Source organism: Lutjanus erythropterus, chromosome 7 (genome assembly GCF_056507025.1).
Source record: "Lutjanus erythropterus isolate fLutEry1 chromosome 7, fLutEry1.hap2, whole genome shotgun sequence".
Lineage (NCBI taxonomy): Eukaryota > Metazoa > Chordata > Actinopteri > Lutjaniformes > Lutjanidae > Lutjanus > Lutjanus erythropterus.
In genome coordinates, this window is record NC_139323.1 from 19,537,807 (window position 1) to 19,554,547 (window position 16,741).

A 16,741-nucleotide genomic window follows, 5' to 3' on the forward strand; every position below is an offset into this window, starting at 1 on the left:
TGTACAAACAATGCCGTCCCTCTCTGCAAAATAGATGCAGGAGAGACCATGCAGCAGAATGAAAGTAGTATAGCAATGTTTTTTGTTTAGAAGTGCCTATAAAAGGTGCTCTATGTGAGGGACACATGAGGAGCAACAGGTCAAGGCTGGAGGAGGACAAGGGGGAGTTTGAAGGAAAAGAAATGAAAAAAGGAATATTAACAATTGTGAAATCAAGGAAGAAACACTGAAGAAGAAGAGAAAACTGTGACATGGGTTTGCGATGCATAAGAGTTTGGAGTCTGGGCTACTACACATGTATTGACTCTTTCTCTATATAAACTATACTGCAACAGAAAATTCAAATTTAGACAATAAATTAAACTCAGATTGTACTCATGAGTTAAGTCAGTTTCATACTGCTTGTACACCAAAATTAGCATGAATATGCTGATTTTTTTAAAATGCTGGTAAACACGATTAAAGTAAGCAATTGACTCCTTTCCAATAACCAGTGGACAAGTTTGCCTTTCTTTTTTTTCCTTATTGAGTCATGCCAACTTCACTAACAGGGTCAGTAAACAGTAGGAAGCAGTCTGGAGGCCAGTGACAATAAGGTGGTTACTTTTTTAGATTTTACTTTAGTCTCTCTTTTAAGCTCAACACCAACCAATATGGAACTATATTTGAATGTTGCTTGAACGGAGATGGATGGACATGGTGCCTGAGACGACAGAGCTGCAGAAGTTACCAATGAAGGTGACAAACGTCATAACATCCAGGTAAGGGGAGAACATTAGTGTGTCCACCCAGGTGTCATGTTTCCATCACTGCCAAAGGGAACAATTTTTTTTTTTTACTTATCAAGTGTAAAAGGGGCTTAAGTCACTATTCCAGAAAATGTCTCCCATTATCATTCAAAAGCTAGACAGTGAAACTTTGATCATACATCACAAAGGTGAGCTTAGTAAGTCTGCCAGAAGGAGGGACGGCATTGATAAATTGAGTCCTCCAGAAGAGCCAGCCTAAAATAAAACTCCTTCACATCAGACGACCTCCTTTTTTTCCCTCTAGCAAGGATGAGTGACCTACTTAGTACGATAAGCTCTCCTATGCTGGATAAGCCAAGTAAAATGACATTTTCTGTGACTTCAAAAGCCAATTAAAAGAGAAGGAAGCAAGCCTAATGGAGATGTTTGTCTATGAAAGGCTGCCTTGTTGCAGCTACAGCCCTGTCAACTGCAAGCAGAGGCAGTATGATCCCACATGTTCTTGTTATATATACACATAAGTTTCAGGCTGTGGAACTTCTCATCCTGCATCGAGTATCCTCAATGTTTGATTGCAATGACATGACATGGCTGTTCTCATACATCACTAAATTAAGAAAACTCAATAATCATGTTCTTCTTCAAATAAAACCTGACACCTCACATTTATTCCCACTTCAAATTTGTATTTTCGTCTGTTAACACAAAACTGATGTCATTGAGAGCATGTAGTGATTCATCAGCAGCAACACAGCCAAGCAGAGTAGAGCCTATCGGCTAGCTGTAGCAGGGCTGCTGGGAACCTCTTCAGCACAACCTCATTGCAAGCAGAGTTATTTCTAGCCTTGCCAAGCGTAGGAGGGGGCTGACATGATGGCTTCCTATCGATTTGCACTCTTCTGTAATCGCTCTTGTTCCCTGGGTCCATCTCTATCTCCTCATCTTCTCTCTTTGCAAGAGAAGGAGGAAGGGAAGCTGCTCTACGTATTGGTGGCTGGTCCTAAAGACTGTCTCTGTGCCAAGTCCTTGAGGCTGTGTCTTTGGGCTATGCAGAAAAAACAGGAAGGAGTATTATGTAAAAATGCTGCTTTTATGAGCCTTCAGTTCCTGAACATGCAGACTTCTTAGAGTAGTGGTTTTCAAACTGGGGTCCAGGGACCAACAGGGTCCTTGAGTGGGTTGTAGGTGGTCCCCAGAAGAATATTTTAACTTTTATCACGTTTTGACAGCTGGAACAAGGGAAGAAATATTTTGGCCAATCTGCTTTATTGTAATTTACAGATCCTAGTATGTCTTATAGATTATGTAGTATGGATCCTTTATTGATTCTAGTATCATCATTGACACAAATTCAAGCACTTTTTATCGTCATTAAGGTGCATTCTAAGCTTTTCCAGCACCTCACATCTGTTGCAAGTTACACATTTATACACGTTTTACATATATGCTTAAAATGATTAGGCCCTATTTAATTTCTTCATCGCATTAAATCTGATGTTATTGTGCTGAAAAAAAGTTAAAAACATTTTAAAAAATGTTTTGTGATAGCATTCTACAGAAGAATTTAAGGAAAATACAAGTTTCCTGTTTAAAATACGTCACCTGTCTTTAAGTACATCTTATATTACATGGCTGAGCTAATATAAAACAGTGACTCAAATGATTACTAGACACATAACTTCAGTTTTAACAAGGACTAAGTTTAGCCACACGTGCAGCGTAGCAAGCAAGGGACTCAAGTGGAATTTCCTTTACTTTTTACATAAGACAAAAGCAATTAGGCTCTCTTGGACTCATTTTATTCATTTATCTAAAAAGCAAACCATTACCTATGAAAGCAATCTAATAATAATTTTAACTTTATCAAAAAACAAAGCACTTTTTAAACTTTGAAAAAAAGAATTTACAGCACCTGTATAAACCCTGCAGAGGGGATACCTTAAGACAAAATCTGCTAATATGGGGGTTCTGTGGTCTAATGTGTGTCTACTGCAGGGATCTTTGGCATGAAAAAGTTTGGGAACTCCTGTCTTTAAGTAACATCCATTCATACATAATTACTTACACAACTTTGTTTTTTTGTCATTTCTGCACTGAATTCAGACTGCCTGCCCATGTACAATGGATTCACAGGAAACAAAGCATGCATGTAATCCAGCAAAGTTTTAATCTTGTTGATATTGGCCTCACTGTTTACTCTTATTTTCTTTACACTGTGTCAGAGCTATATTAATTTTCTGCAAACGGAACGGTACTTTTTTTTTGCATTACACTGGCTAAACACATTGTGGATATAATTGTGAAACTGCCACCAAGAAGGCATGCATTTGTTACCAAGGTCAGTGTTAACTAGGATCATTCATTAAAAAAAAAAGTAATTTTGGGGACTTTTTTCAGTATGTGACTTTAATATTTCAAAAAAGGAAAAGGAAGCAGCTACAGTGAGCTGTTAGATGAAGAGTTGCTGGCGGCAGGCTGCACTCTTTCAATCCCTCAGCAAGGTAACAGACTCCTTACTGTGTTCTGGTGTCATCTGTAGGACTACTCGCACTGTGCACAGTATGAAATCAGATCACAGTTACTCATAACATGAAGGAAAAAAATCGTAATTACTGACTGATTTCTTTATGAAATACAACATTATTTGTTTTGGTTGCACCATAAACAGACACACCATTTGATCTTCTGTCTGTCATATGTCTGACAAAGTAGTTGTGTGAGGAATGTTTGCTGTAGTATTAAACCTGTTACCTTGGTAACTACAAAAATCAATGCAGAGTGAAATCTTTTAGATCTTTAAATGATTAATCAATTATCAGAATTGCTGTGGAATTAATTTTTTTTTTTTTTTTTTTAACCAGCTGACAAATGGACTACTCGTTTCAGCTCTAGTAGAATCTACTGTAACATTGCAAACCAAATGACCTGTAGATCACAGAATGGATTGGGGACATAGTCAGACCAGTTGGGGACACGGAGCATGTCTTAAATGGTCTTAAGATGGTCTTTAAGATTTTAAAATAAAATCAGAGAACTAGTAGGGTACAGTGCTGGTGTTAGTAAAAGGAGCATAGTTGTTCTTCTACCTGAAAATGATGCTTTGCAAGTCGAAAGGGTATTCTATGATCCCAGTGGTTGGGATTCGAACCCTAAGCACGTCCTGTTGAGTTGGCAGATAGGACGATTCAGCAATACGATCCAGATCACTCAGATAGCTAGAGATAGGAAGGACAACAAAAGACAGAGAGAGGGAGGAAAGAGAAAGTGAAGCATAAAAGCAGATACAGCACACCTCCTCCAAAAGCAAGTGGATCAGTCTAGATGTAACCACAGAAAACCATTCCCAAGAGTTATGAGGGGATTAGGTAATATTTTGTACCTCTACCCCCAAATTTTCTCTTGGAAATTAAGCTTCATCCTTGATGGCAACTCCAGAAGACAAAACATTCCTCAATTTCATATTCTGCTCCCACTCAACGTGCTCCTTTTGAGGGTTTAGGAAAGCAGGAACTTTTAACTCGACTCCAAAAAAATGATTTAGCATTCAAGAGGCCAACTTTGACTGCCCGGGTGAAAATAAAAATCACTGCCTTCATTGCAAGACAGGAGGGTTGGGGGCCTATTTTTGAGGCCAGTCTTCGAGAGTGTACCATCAAGGATGTGTTAAAGTGCTGAGCCCTGGTGTGCAGCCCAGGGTAGGTGGAGGTGGAGATAGCGGCATCGACGGTTTCCAACTGGCTGACCAACTGTCGAGCAGCTAGCCAACCAGTGACATCATCGCAGCACTTGACACCAGTACCTGAAGATAATATTCTCCAGGTCAAATGGGTACTCTATGATGCCGGTGGTGGGCACTCGAACCCGCAGCACATCCTGCTGAGTGGGCACATACGCTGTAGATCCTATTCGTTCTAAATCATTAAGATAACTGTGGAAGGGGAGGGAACAGATGACAAGAGATGCACATGTAGGCAAACCACCAGTCTCAACAGTAGGAGACCACATGCACATGTACAGAATGAACTCAAACAACTGTTTTCTGTGAAAAACACGTAACAAAACAACAGTCAAACAAATACGCTCATAGCCAACAGTATACACAAATACATCATGCATTTGAGATGATTTTTTTGACAATCCTTCACAAGAGCCATATTAGTCTGAAATGGATTAATGCAGGTTGGAATTAGCCCTGATATTATTAGCAGTCTTTTATAAACCTGCCAACATTTCTTCCTTTTCCCAGACTCTCTCCATCTGCCTCATCCATTTTCCCTTCCAGAGGAATGCATATTAACACAGGTAGAAAACTGCTGAAAAAGCTCTATTAAAATTATTACTTCATCTCTGACTTCATTACTCATATCTATACAATATAAACGGTTATTTACTAATTCCATCACATTACATTAGATATACTGGTGGTCAGTTTCCCAGTGACATTGCTTCTGCACATCAAGACAAAACATTCATTCTAGCAGATTAATAGACTGTTGACGTACTATTTGGTTGAATCAGATAGCTGGTACTCTCTCCTGCGATCGTAGGCCTCCTGGATGCCAGGGTCAGCCCATAGCATCTTTATCGCACCAATGTACGGCTGATCAAATGATGAAATCTTCTCCACATCCACCTCACGCACCAGCTGGGCATTATTCTGAGAGAGCAAAAACACAAAGAAAAAAGCACAATGTAAACATCAACACGTCAATTAGTAACTTAGAATTTTATGCTAAATTAAATTCCCAAGTGCAATTCAGAGAGGTGATAGCCTTCAAATTTCAAAGTAAGTGGTAACAGGTGGTTTCTTAATGAATTATGACTTTCTTTTTAAATCCGGGTGGATAGCATGTCTTTCTATATTGGTCATGTTTACTTCCCCTATAGTGCTACAATACATACTATATACATACCCCACCTTTTCTAGAATATATAGCACGTGGTCTGGATTCAGTTAAAGTGATAAGTTGTAAGAGGTTCACTCCAGAGGAGAGGTTTATTCTACTTTACATTTTAGCTTACTGCCAGATTTATGACCAACTTAAATGTGGTTTGCATGAAATTAACTGAACAAGAGCAATATAGAACAATGATTAATAGCCATATAGACAACAGTATTCAGACATTTCACAAGAGATTAAATGAGAATTCACACTGAGACAGAGAATGGTGGTAACAATATCACACACATTAATGTTACAACTACCAAATCAAAATCAATGATCAATGCTCTCTTCCTTCTCTCAGAGTACAGGTGTCAGGTAAACTCACTTCTGTCTAACTTGCATTTTGAGAAAAAGACATGAGTTTTGTACCTTATTAATTATTAATGGTTAATCAATTATGTTGTTAACATGTTCAACTAGCAGCTGAACAAAATGCACAAAATTTGCAACCCTTGTTCCTATTAGGATCCCATTACTCATACTAAGAAGTTGATAAAGAAAGTATGTTTTCACTCTTAAACCATTTCAATAATTCAGTTTAGAAATTTGTATGGAGTTTGTATGTTTCAGTGTCTCAGAAGATGTCCAGCAATGTATGTGCCCCACAATTTAGCAAGTACAATAAACTATTTGGATGTGGATATCCTTTTCAATAACATAAGATTCTCATCCTTCATGACAGAACGTACCTTGTTCTGTTCATACTTGAAAGGGATTTTGAGGGTCTCAGTTGCACGGATCATGGCCTGCATTGAGGTGAAGATGTTCTGGTAGACTAGTTTTGTGAAGCCCTTCTTATCCTCATCTGTGTAGCCTGACCCATGAATTATTCTCATCTGCTTGATGAAGGTGCTCTTGCCACTCTCTCCGGTACCTGAAAGAAAGACAAGGCGACATTGGATGTTAGCTGACAACTGAAAAAGGATCATAAATGAATACATGAAATTGCAGAAAATGTGAAAACACCCAGTTGATATGATCCAGGAATATGGCTATGTATTGTCAGGAAACGGGTGATAATACATGATACATGATACAGGACTTACAATACCGTAAGCAAGATTGGTATTATTTAAAATCTAATTTTAGGAAGTGTCATAGTATATAGAACACACCACCATATGCATGAAATATGAGTTCAGAAGTTTATTTTTTATTCAGTCAGAACAGTGAAGATGGTTAACAACACTTATCTCAGGGGCAAAAGTTTACTCACAACACATATTTCAATGTATCACAATATCATGATACAGTGTTTTTGAGAATCAATATAGTATCACAAACTATAATATGGCGATACTCAAGTGTATCAATATTTCCTTACGCACCTACCCAGGAATAGAAAGTTATAGTATCCTACAGTGCTAACCTAAAACTGGAAAGGAAAGGAAAAACTAAAGAGACGATGTGATAATTCTTCTGTGCAGATAAATTGCGAAAATTAAAGAGGGTGTAATGTGAAACCTGCTAAATGAGGCAAGCAATGCTAGAAATGAACAATAGTAGACCTATGTATGAATTCAAATTTGTTCATAAAATGGGTCAATGCCACAATACCCAAAAGATGAGTGTTAATCCATCCACTCCCATCTACACAATCAAACAAAAATACATCTGATGGTATAATGTCATACCTCTTTCATATTAACGTAGTAAGCAAATGTATTTCTGCTGCTCTAAGAGCAAACTAAACCATAAAAGACCTGTGGGTGCTAAGTTGTTCTAAGTAGAGTCGACAGAGCACAACTCTAACTTGGTCAAACTGTAGCCTTTTTATACAACTCATATTTCTGTGGTAATAAACTGACCAGTCTTTGCAAAACTGACCTTGTCTGTCCACCTACACCCTGGTGCTTGTGCTGATATAAAGGCTGTGAAGGAATATGCACTATCATACCTCCAAGGCAGAGGTCAAGACCTCACAGCCAACTCAGTCCCTGTGTTTTAGCAATACAGTATATGTACTGATGTAAATTACTTTTTTTTTTATTCCTAAATGGAATTAAAAAAGTAATTAACATCAGAACAGAAAATACTCCCATCTTCCATATAACTCTTTGTAAGTGACTCTAGAATTTAAACAAAGTCTAAAATATACATGGACAAATGTTTCTGGGCCTAACTGTGGTCTAGCCCACTGCCTCATGTCATCTTGGTTCTGGTATCCTGAGCTGTCCAATGTTACTATGCAATGTAATCACTGTTTTGGCCAGGGTTACCACAGAGGCTCCACTGACAGTCTGGGCAAGCAGAGCAGCCCAGAGTAACCACATGAGGACTGAACTGCTCACCTCAGCTCAACAAAGAACTGGTTTAAGTGAGTTCACTCCTCCAATTTTGTATCACAGTGACTATGCATATGCACCCGTGCATAAACACACAGAAATATCTGGTCATAAACAAGGAATCTTGCAAAGAACGAATGCACAGAACACCCAAAGGTCCCTTTCACACACATTAACTTCTCCAGGAGAGCTTCTAGAGCAAGTTCTGTATCTTTAAATGGACATATTCAGTGACAAAACTACCACTCTACGCTTAAGAGATGCCACAATCAAGATGAAAGCATGAGAGTTTTGTATACTGTGGTCAACAACAGAGAGGAACATTGAAAAGACAAGGCAGGTAGCGGTTTAACCCAAACTCAACCTCTCATTCGAATGTGCAGCTCCCTCTCCAGAGCAATCCTCCTCTCTTCCACCCCCATTCCACCACCTATTTCCTTCCTCTAAAACCCTGCTTGAGCTCTCCCTCACTCATCTCTCCATCTCACTTCTCCCAACATTCAAGTCTGAGTCACTGTAGTTTCAGCTACATGTACACTCTCTCCTGGTCTCTACTTTTCAATTTTGTCTTTGTTTTACTGATCTCAACTAATGCAGAAACTTAATTATTTCACTTATGAAAATAATCTATAGATTTACCATCAAATTGCTAACATTAAGTTGTTTCAAAAGTGAAAAAAAACAATGCATATTTAACTTGGATATGACATGTTAAAATGATATGGTTAAGATGTGCTCAAGGGTTATGGATACAAATCTTTAGAACAGTGATGTAACACTGCCTGCTTTTGCCTCTCTTTTTCCCCTCTGGAAAGAATGAGCAGACCATCAATATATGGTCTACACAGAAGCTAAAAGACTGTAGCCTGAAGATAGAATATATAATTTCTGAACATATATCATGCACATGAGTTAATTTTCACAAAAGTACTACAAACAACTTGTTGCATCCGCATAGCTGTGACTGTCCTGACTGTGTCAATCCTGTCTTAAACCTCATCTACACAGGAGGCATAGCACGTCAGCAGAGTAGCAGCAGTAGCCTCAGTGCTCCATCTGTCTACACAGGATGCGTTAAGGCACAGTACTGAGTTGTAGTTCACCATCGTTTTGGCAGCACAATCACTGTAGCTACATGTGTAAAACTGAAGAAAAAGCATAAAAATATGCTCCAGGTTGCATTTACATGTCTGTATGAGATAGATGTTTGAATAACGCCACTGAAACACCTCCTGTGTAGACACACCATAAAACACACACCTGTGAGGGTCTGCTCAGACTCTTTGTTTACAGTCAGACATCCAGTGTGGGCTATATCTGAAGGCTATGCTAAAGTCCTGTTTCTTGTGTACTGTTTGCATGCTGTGTACTGTTTGCATGCTAACATAGTTCTAAATGACAATACTAACATGATGATGTTTAGCAGGTATAATGTTAACCATATTGACCATCTTAGTTTAGAATGTAAGCATGCTAAGATTTGCTAATTAGCGTCAAGCACAAAGTACAGCTGTGCCTCATGGAAATACCTAGCATTACAAGTATTTAGTCATAAAAGTCAGGGAGAAATAAAAAGTTGGGGTATCCATCCAATAGTTGTTGAGACATTTCCCTAAAAGCCACAAATATGCTCATGGTGGTTTTTCTAGGAAATGTTAAATAAATAAATAAATAAAATAATTATTAATCCTCTAGGCCACATGAATATCTGTACAAAATTTGATGGCCAGTAGTTGTTGAGCTATTTCTGAGCCAAAGTAGTTGACCAACAGGCATTGCCATCCATAGAGACACATCAACAGCATGGCCAAAAAAGGGATTTGATACTGTGTATTGAAGGGGGCACATCAGACTAAATACCACTGGAAGGAAAGTTGCATATCAGGAATTAGACATACCAACTTGGGAAGCCACAATATCAAAGCAGAACTATAGTGGCTGATTAGATAATGGAATATGCTTTATGTTATTAAGTACAGCTGGTATTCCCAAGACAAAGCTGAAATGTCTTCCAAGGATGATGAGAGTCAAGTTTGACTGTCGCTGACTGAAGAGCACAGTTGAGTGTACAGTGAAGGAGTGCCCTGAGCACTGCCTGCCCTCTAACCAGACAGGATCTTTCACCGTGGAAAGCAGGTCAGGCAACATTGGAGTTTCCCCTTTAGACAGAGTATGTCTTTGAGAGAGAGACATAAATAGCAATTGTCAAGACACAGTACTAGAGAGTTCACTTTCTCATTGACTAAAGAGCTGAGCAGCAGGGAGGGGGGTGTTACTGGGATGTGAAGGAGTAAAAAAAAAAAAAAAAGGAAAATACATGGTGAACATTTTCTCTGTTTTCCTTTTCTTTCCCTTACTCAATGTCACTGAGCACAAAGAGGCAAGTTTAAAACTAACGAGCAGGGAAAGGAAGGCAATGGACAAACATGGGATAGATACATCAGCTTCATTGGATAATTGAGTATGTGTGTATTCATGTATTTGAATTTTCCAAACACACACAACCAGAGGAGAGGGGCATGTCTTGCAGGCACGATCAGCCTAATTCAACAGATCCCATTGTTCTCCTGCCGAACTGGAAAACCCAGCAGAAGCATTTCTCACGGACAAGCTACTGTACATTCACTGGAGCTACTCCTGAGGGGTAATGCTAGTTCCCATGGCAACTCCTGTGCTGGACTCATAAATACATGGCAGAAAACACCAGCTGATAGGCCCAGCTGATAGGCCTCAGTACGTCTCCACAGAGCCCAGGCAAACATGCAACTTTAGCATGCATTTCTTAATCCCACAGTGTCCTCAGCCAGTACTCTACTCTCAGCCTATGGGAATGAAAAAGTTATGGAAGCAAATAATGGAAACACAGATTTGGATCTTAAAAAAGACATTTATAATCTACTTCAAATAAAGGCCACTTCATCTATCTATCTATGAATAGTGAATTCAATTTCACAGTTTAGTGCTCAATTTCTTATGAGATTCAATTTTTTATGCCCATCACTGGCTTCCATAAACAGTATGTGTGTGATAATATATACATTTATTAAGATTCATATACTCTTAGTTGCCAGTTTATTGGGTACACGTGGGGAAAACTAATATTTGATATGAGGCCTGCAATAAATCCTACTTTCATGAAGATCAGAATTTTTATTTTTTGTTAAAATGTTTGTCTACTCACTTTGATATAAATGACACTTAAGCCATGCTCCCCAGCATGCTTAAGGGCACCTCAGCAGTGCCCAGGAAGTGAACTGGCACCTCTTCATCTACTAGTCCACCCTCTGTACCGTGAGCTTTGCTGGACTTTAACCAAATCACCACAGATAGCTACTGCCTCCCCAACAGGGATAGACACTAATATTTATATGCACTGGCACCATGGGCCACAGAGCCCCTAAGTTTGGTTGCTAAAGTACATTTTTGGTGGCCCAAATGTAAACGTATGCAGAAAAGGAATAGATAAAAGGCAATTTACCATTACTTAACACAGCTCTCCTGAACTGTGACAACTGTCTACTTTTCCCATGGACTGTGATACAGTGTTTCCTGAAGGCATTGTTACTGATGAAAAATGAGCTAGACTTCTCAGCTAGCTGCAGACAGTGGCGGCACACAGTGCAGTACATTATGTCCTTAGATGCATCATATTTTAGCCACTTAAAACTCCTGCTTCCAGTCACGCCAACTTCAGTTGCCATTTTGTCTTTTCATAGTCTGCCTTTTGTGTATCTGGTTCTCTTGTAAGGTTCTCATTAGCAGTTTGAGTAGACTTAGTAAAGTTAGACTTCGGCAGCCCCCACCTATCATAGTCAGCCACCGCTGACAATTTGATGTCTGTGGGACTGTAATGTTGTGTGGGTGAAGGTTTGCAGTATGGGGATAAAACTTGGTGGCCACAGGGGGCCATGTACATGGAATATTTGGTGGCCACATTATGGTTAATGTTGATCCCCATATACACAGGCATAACGATTAACCAATCAATAATCAGCAGAATAATTAATAATCAAAGTAACTGTTAGTTGTAGCACTGAAAACAACTATCATGATAATATAAAGTTGTGATGGTGTGATAAGCCCAAATACAAATCAGAAGAAAAGTAGATAAAGTCATGCAAGACAAAATCCATGTCATAAATTAAATTAAAACCTTCAAAACATTAGGGTGCAGAGACCATTACAGGTTTATAAGAGACTTTGAGCAATTTTGAAATCCCCAACACAGCAAAGCCAGAGGGGGCAGGGTGAGGAGATGCCCAATAATCACACAGCCATGACCATTAACCGAGGCAGAGCTGTGTCACTCTGCCCGCATCATGGACTGACCAGAGTATTAGTCATTCTGCTAAATAACCATTAACTACAAAGAACAGGAAAAAAATAGTTGAAACAGATCCATTTCATTGGAATGGGCCAGCTGGAGGCCACAGCAGACATTTCAGCTGTGGTTTACATGAAGACTAATAACTTGAAACAGAGTTTGGCATCCACATTGAAAGGGAAAGAACAAAAGAGAGTCAAGGAGACGAGAGGGGAGGAAGGAGGTGCAAAGTGTGACAGAGTGAAGGAGAATGGTGCTCTAAGTAAATGATTCCTTAAAACTTCCCCCAAGCACATCAAACAGGAAGCTATGTCCACTTCAGCTCAGTGTTGGGAAAGGCTTTGCTGAAGGCTTGTCTAACTGTACAGGAACTGAATGACTGAATGACCGTCTAGTGGCCTGTAAGAACTCCTCTGGCAACATTTTAAGAAAATTAAACCTGTATTTTGAATGTAGGAGCAAATTTCTGGGTCTAGTTCCAGGGTCACAGTTTCTGCTAGGGATGCGCGCGATTAGTCGACTATACGATTAAATATCCACACCCATGCTAGTCGGCACCAGAAATACTAGTTGTTTAAAATATATATCAATATTTCATTCATGCATGATGCCAGTTATCTGTTGCCTCTGAGATTTTATGCAGCTGCCCGCCACTAGTCAGTGTTTTAATCTAGGAAATGGAAATAATGTTGAATGTAGACTGTGACAGAATAAGTTGTTATACATTCAACATTCAGCTGCAGGAGCTGCTGCTGCTAGCACTGCTAACTTTAGCCACACTGTGTGGCAGGCCGGCAGCTAACATCAGCTCTGGGTCCTTTACCGGCGGACACTGTCTGAAAAGGTGAAGCATTTAGTGAGTTGTTGTCATGTTTTACATTAATATGTAAAATTTATATTGCACAGCACAAAGTAGTGGGCATTTCAGTGGCATTTAAAGTATGATTTGGCGATTATAGATTGGTAGATTGGTTCAAGGAGCATGGACCATGCAACAGTACATACTTAAAATAAGGACAAACCTATGCACTTTGGAACACACCTATAGAGCTTTTCCACTGGAACTTTTGACTTGGCTGAGTCAAACTGTTTCACGCTCATTTGCATTTCCATTAGCACTTTTATTGTGCTGAACTGCACCCAAGATTGACCCACTCTGGAGTGGGGTGAAAGCAGCCTGACCTACCTCCAAGCAGGCTGTGGTAACATCTCACTGACTGTGACCAACCTGTGAGAACTGTCCTTTCTGCCCCTCAAACAAATGTGTGTTTTGATACTCAGTTCATGTGTGGAGGAGAGCCTCCTATGTCACTGTTTATACTTTCAGGTATCTGCGTTATTTTGCTGTTCCATATTCATGTTCTGTGTAGGAGTCGTGTTAGGTTACAGTTGAAGAAACCCTGAATGAAAACATTTCCTGATAGTGCTGCTTCATAAGAAAAGTGTTTAAATAATAAAACAGGGGACATTTATTCGGAAGAATTTAAGGACGCTGCATAAACGTATATGAACAGTTTATCCACCACTTTACAGCTGCTTGACTTGAGCTTCATCAAGCTTGTCTACAGTTAAAGACACACCTTCACATACATACATAAACCATTTAGTGATTCCTTTTGTATTGTATGAAAGCTTCAGCATTTGTGTTTTTTTTACTCATTTTTGATTTTTCCTTTGACTTGTCACGATTCACTAGATGTTTAATTCAATGCAATTAGGTAAGTTATTAAAACAGAAAAACACTGTGAAAAAAGAATCAGCAAAACCTTGCTTAATAGTGAGCAGGTGTTTCAACTAGGGATGTACTGATACAGATACCAGCATCGGGTATCTGTCTGATACTATCCTCACGTACTCGTACTCATAGAACTACTCCAATACCCCACACACGATACCACGTCACTAAAAGTAGCCGCTCAATACAAGTAAACATCTAAAGAACTGCTACGATGTTCAAGGCGTTTGCTTACCCTCTTTTTTTGGACACGGCGTCATCATCAGCAAGGGACTGAGTGTCCTCAACATCATCCACTAATGACCACAGTGACTTTGGAAACTGTCCGTAAAATTCCATGTAAGTCCATGTAAAACTTAAATAAATGCACAAAGTGCACCTGGAGACTGCAGCCAGCCGCTGTCCAATAAGTTCTGGCGGGTGTGAACTAGTTGAATGCCTCAACAAATTAATCCGAAGACGAAGAAAAAACACCACTGCTACCAGTCTTTAACCCTCTTCTTCATAATAAGCTGCTACAACCTCTATTTGTGTACTTATTCTTCACCAAAACGGCCTGACAGCACAATACACGCAACTTCACTCTTTTGGGTTCCTAGCAGGTGATCAAAACTGTTACGTGTGGCATCACATTCATACCTGTCCCCCCTAAACAATGGCAGGTAGGAACTAATTACCTCTTAGACGAGAGGGACATGAAGAAGAAACTTAAACACTACACATGTAAATGTGTGATTAAAATTCTAGTTAAAATGCTGTAAATGATAATGAAATAATTATCATATATACCACATTTAATAATAGTAAACTTAAGTCCATAATAATGTTGTGAAATTATTATACTGAAATATATCACATACATGCACCGATTTCAATTTTCTTAGCCAATTCCGATTTCCGATTTTTTGAAGGGTCTGACCTACCAATTCCAATTTTGCCCAATTTTCAGTCTAAGAACTATAATTGACTGCATTCACAAACATTTTTGCAACTTTTCTTGAAAATTTTAAATTGGATGTTCATAATAAGACACTGACTATTAAATATTCATTAAATACTATTTAAATTTTCTCCAAAGTCCTCCAGGTTACAACTAGGCCTTATTATAGTTTTTATAAGTTTATGAATCGGATTAACGGGTTTTCGCGGGATGTGATTTAACGTGATCTAAACAAACTGGAGACTGACGCGGTGCAACAGTTTGCTGCAGTAAAACTCTGCCATGAGAAAAACAGATGCAGAAGTTAAACGAGTCTGGATGAGAAAATGTTTGAGGAGACACATCAACACAGGTTGTTTATTCTTCAGCCAGAATAGGAGGTGAGATTTTAACTGTCTCTCTGTGAACAGCAGTTTGCTGCTGGCTAATATTAGCCTGAAGAGCTAGAGAGTTTACGGCTGTTCTGCGACATTGTCAGCTGCTCTCTCGTTGTAGACTGTCTGTCTTCTCTTTATCCTGTTCTTGGAATCTGTCGCTGACACCAGCTTCAAGCAAACGTGTCTGAGTGTGTACCTGTTATCAGCGCTGTGTTGATATCACGGTCAGTTTGTCTGCTGCACGCATGACGTACTTGTACAAGTACAAGTACTTGTGCTCGGTCTGAAAAAAAGTGGTATCAGTGCATCTCTAGTTTCAACCTTGCACATCAGTCACAAAACACAATATTAATTCTTTTGAAACAAAGCCATTGCTAATCCACTGTCTGATTTGCCTAACCTCTGCGGTTCTTGAGATGTGGTAGAAACACAAATATACTGAAGGAACTTTTAGATCCCCATGCTACTTAGTTCTTTAAACTATATCATTGAAAGGGTAAGTCAAACTTTACTGTCTGTGCATGCACTGACAGTGTCACTATAATATTTGGATTGCAATATTAGCAGATGCTACAATGCACAGCTGCTATGGATACAGTAACTCCGTCTTGCTTGAGAAGAGGGTGTATGTATGAGAGAAATAAAAATTGTTTCATACTCATTTCCCATGTTTCAGTTCTGTCATGAGATGGAGCCACTCCCCCCCCCGCCCCCAAATCCTCCTCCCACTGTTTAGATGTATAACTGAAAGATGACAGAGATAAGACCACATGGGACATATAAAAGAAAGGGAAATTAGTAATAGGTGGAAAACATGAAGCTTCATCTGAGAGGAATGGGGAAAGAAAGACCATGGAGAGTAACAACACACTGTATTTTATAACATAATTTGTGGTAGAGAAGTACTTGCAGATATTATCACCCATAACTGACAGATTCATAGATAGACATCAAATTGGCATAAATGACAATCATTGTATTAAATGGCTGGCTATATGAAAAGAAAAATCCTTGCAATATACATCTTTCAAGTACAACTGCCTTGAAACCAAACCAGCTCTACTTCAACTCTAAAATCTATTAATGAATTTAATGTTTAGGGTAATTTTTGAAAAGGATGATATTTCAACACTATGACAATAGGTAGTCTGTATCTCTATTTTCAGATATAAAATGCATAATGCGATTTTATTGTATTGCTTGGGTTCCTATACTGCATTACACTTTAAGTTATTGTAAGGTAATTTTGTCCTATATGTGCATGACTTCCAGTACACTAATGAAATTCAATATAATAGTGCTATCAGTGTGATTATAAATACTGTCACAACCAGGCATTTATTGTAGTTTTCTTGTACTGTTTTGCTTCTCATTTTAGCTGTCTG

General features: G+C 38.9%; 1 protein-coding gene across 3 annotated transcripts in view; it reads right to left on the reverse strand.

Annotated features, from left to right (window-relative positions):
* Window positions 1-16,741, reverse strand: part of LOC146323922 (guanine nucleotide-binding protein G(q) subunit alpha-like) — a 40,083-nt gene that overhangs the window by 10,664 nt on the left and 12,678 nt on the right. Inside the window, exons 2-5 of one of the 3 annotated variants that reach the window (XM_084723089.1) lie at window positions 6,385-6,569; window positions 5,252-5,406; window positions 4,549-4,677; window positions 3,836-3,964 (exon numbers count right to left, since the gene is read on the reverse strand). In XM_084723089.1, the coding sequence (XP_084579215.1) occupies window positions 3,836-3,964; window positions 4,549-4,677; window positions 5,252-5,406; window positions 6,385-6,569 (598 nt within the window). The remainder of the gene's footprint in view (window positions 1-3,835; window positions 3,965-4,548; window positions 4,678-5,251; window positions 5,407-6,384; window positions 6,570-16,741) is intronic. The other 2 variants (XM_084723088.1, XM_084723087.1) reach the window with 2 other exon arrangements.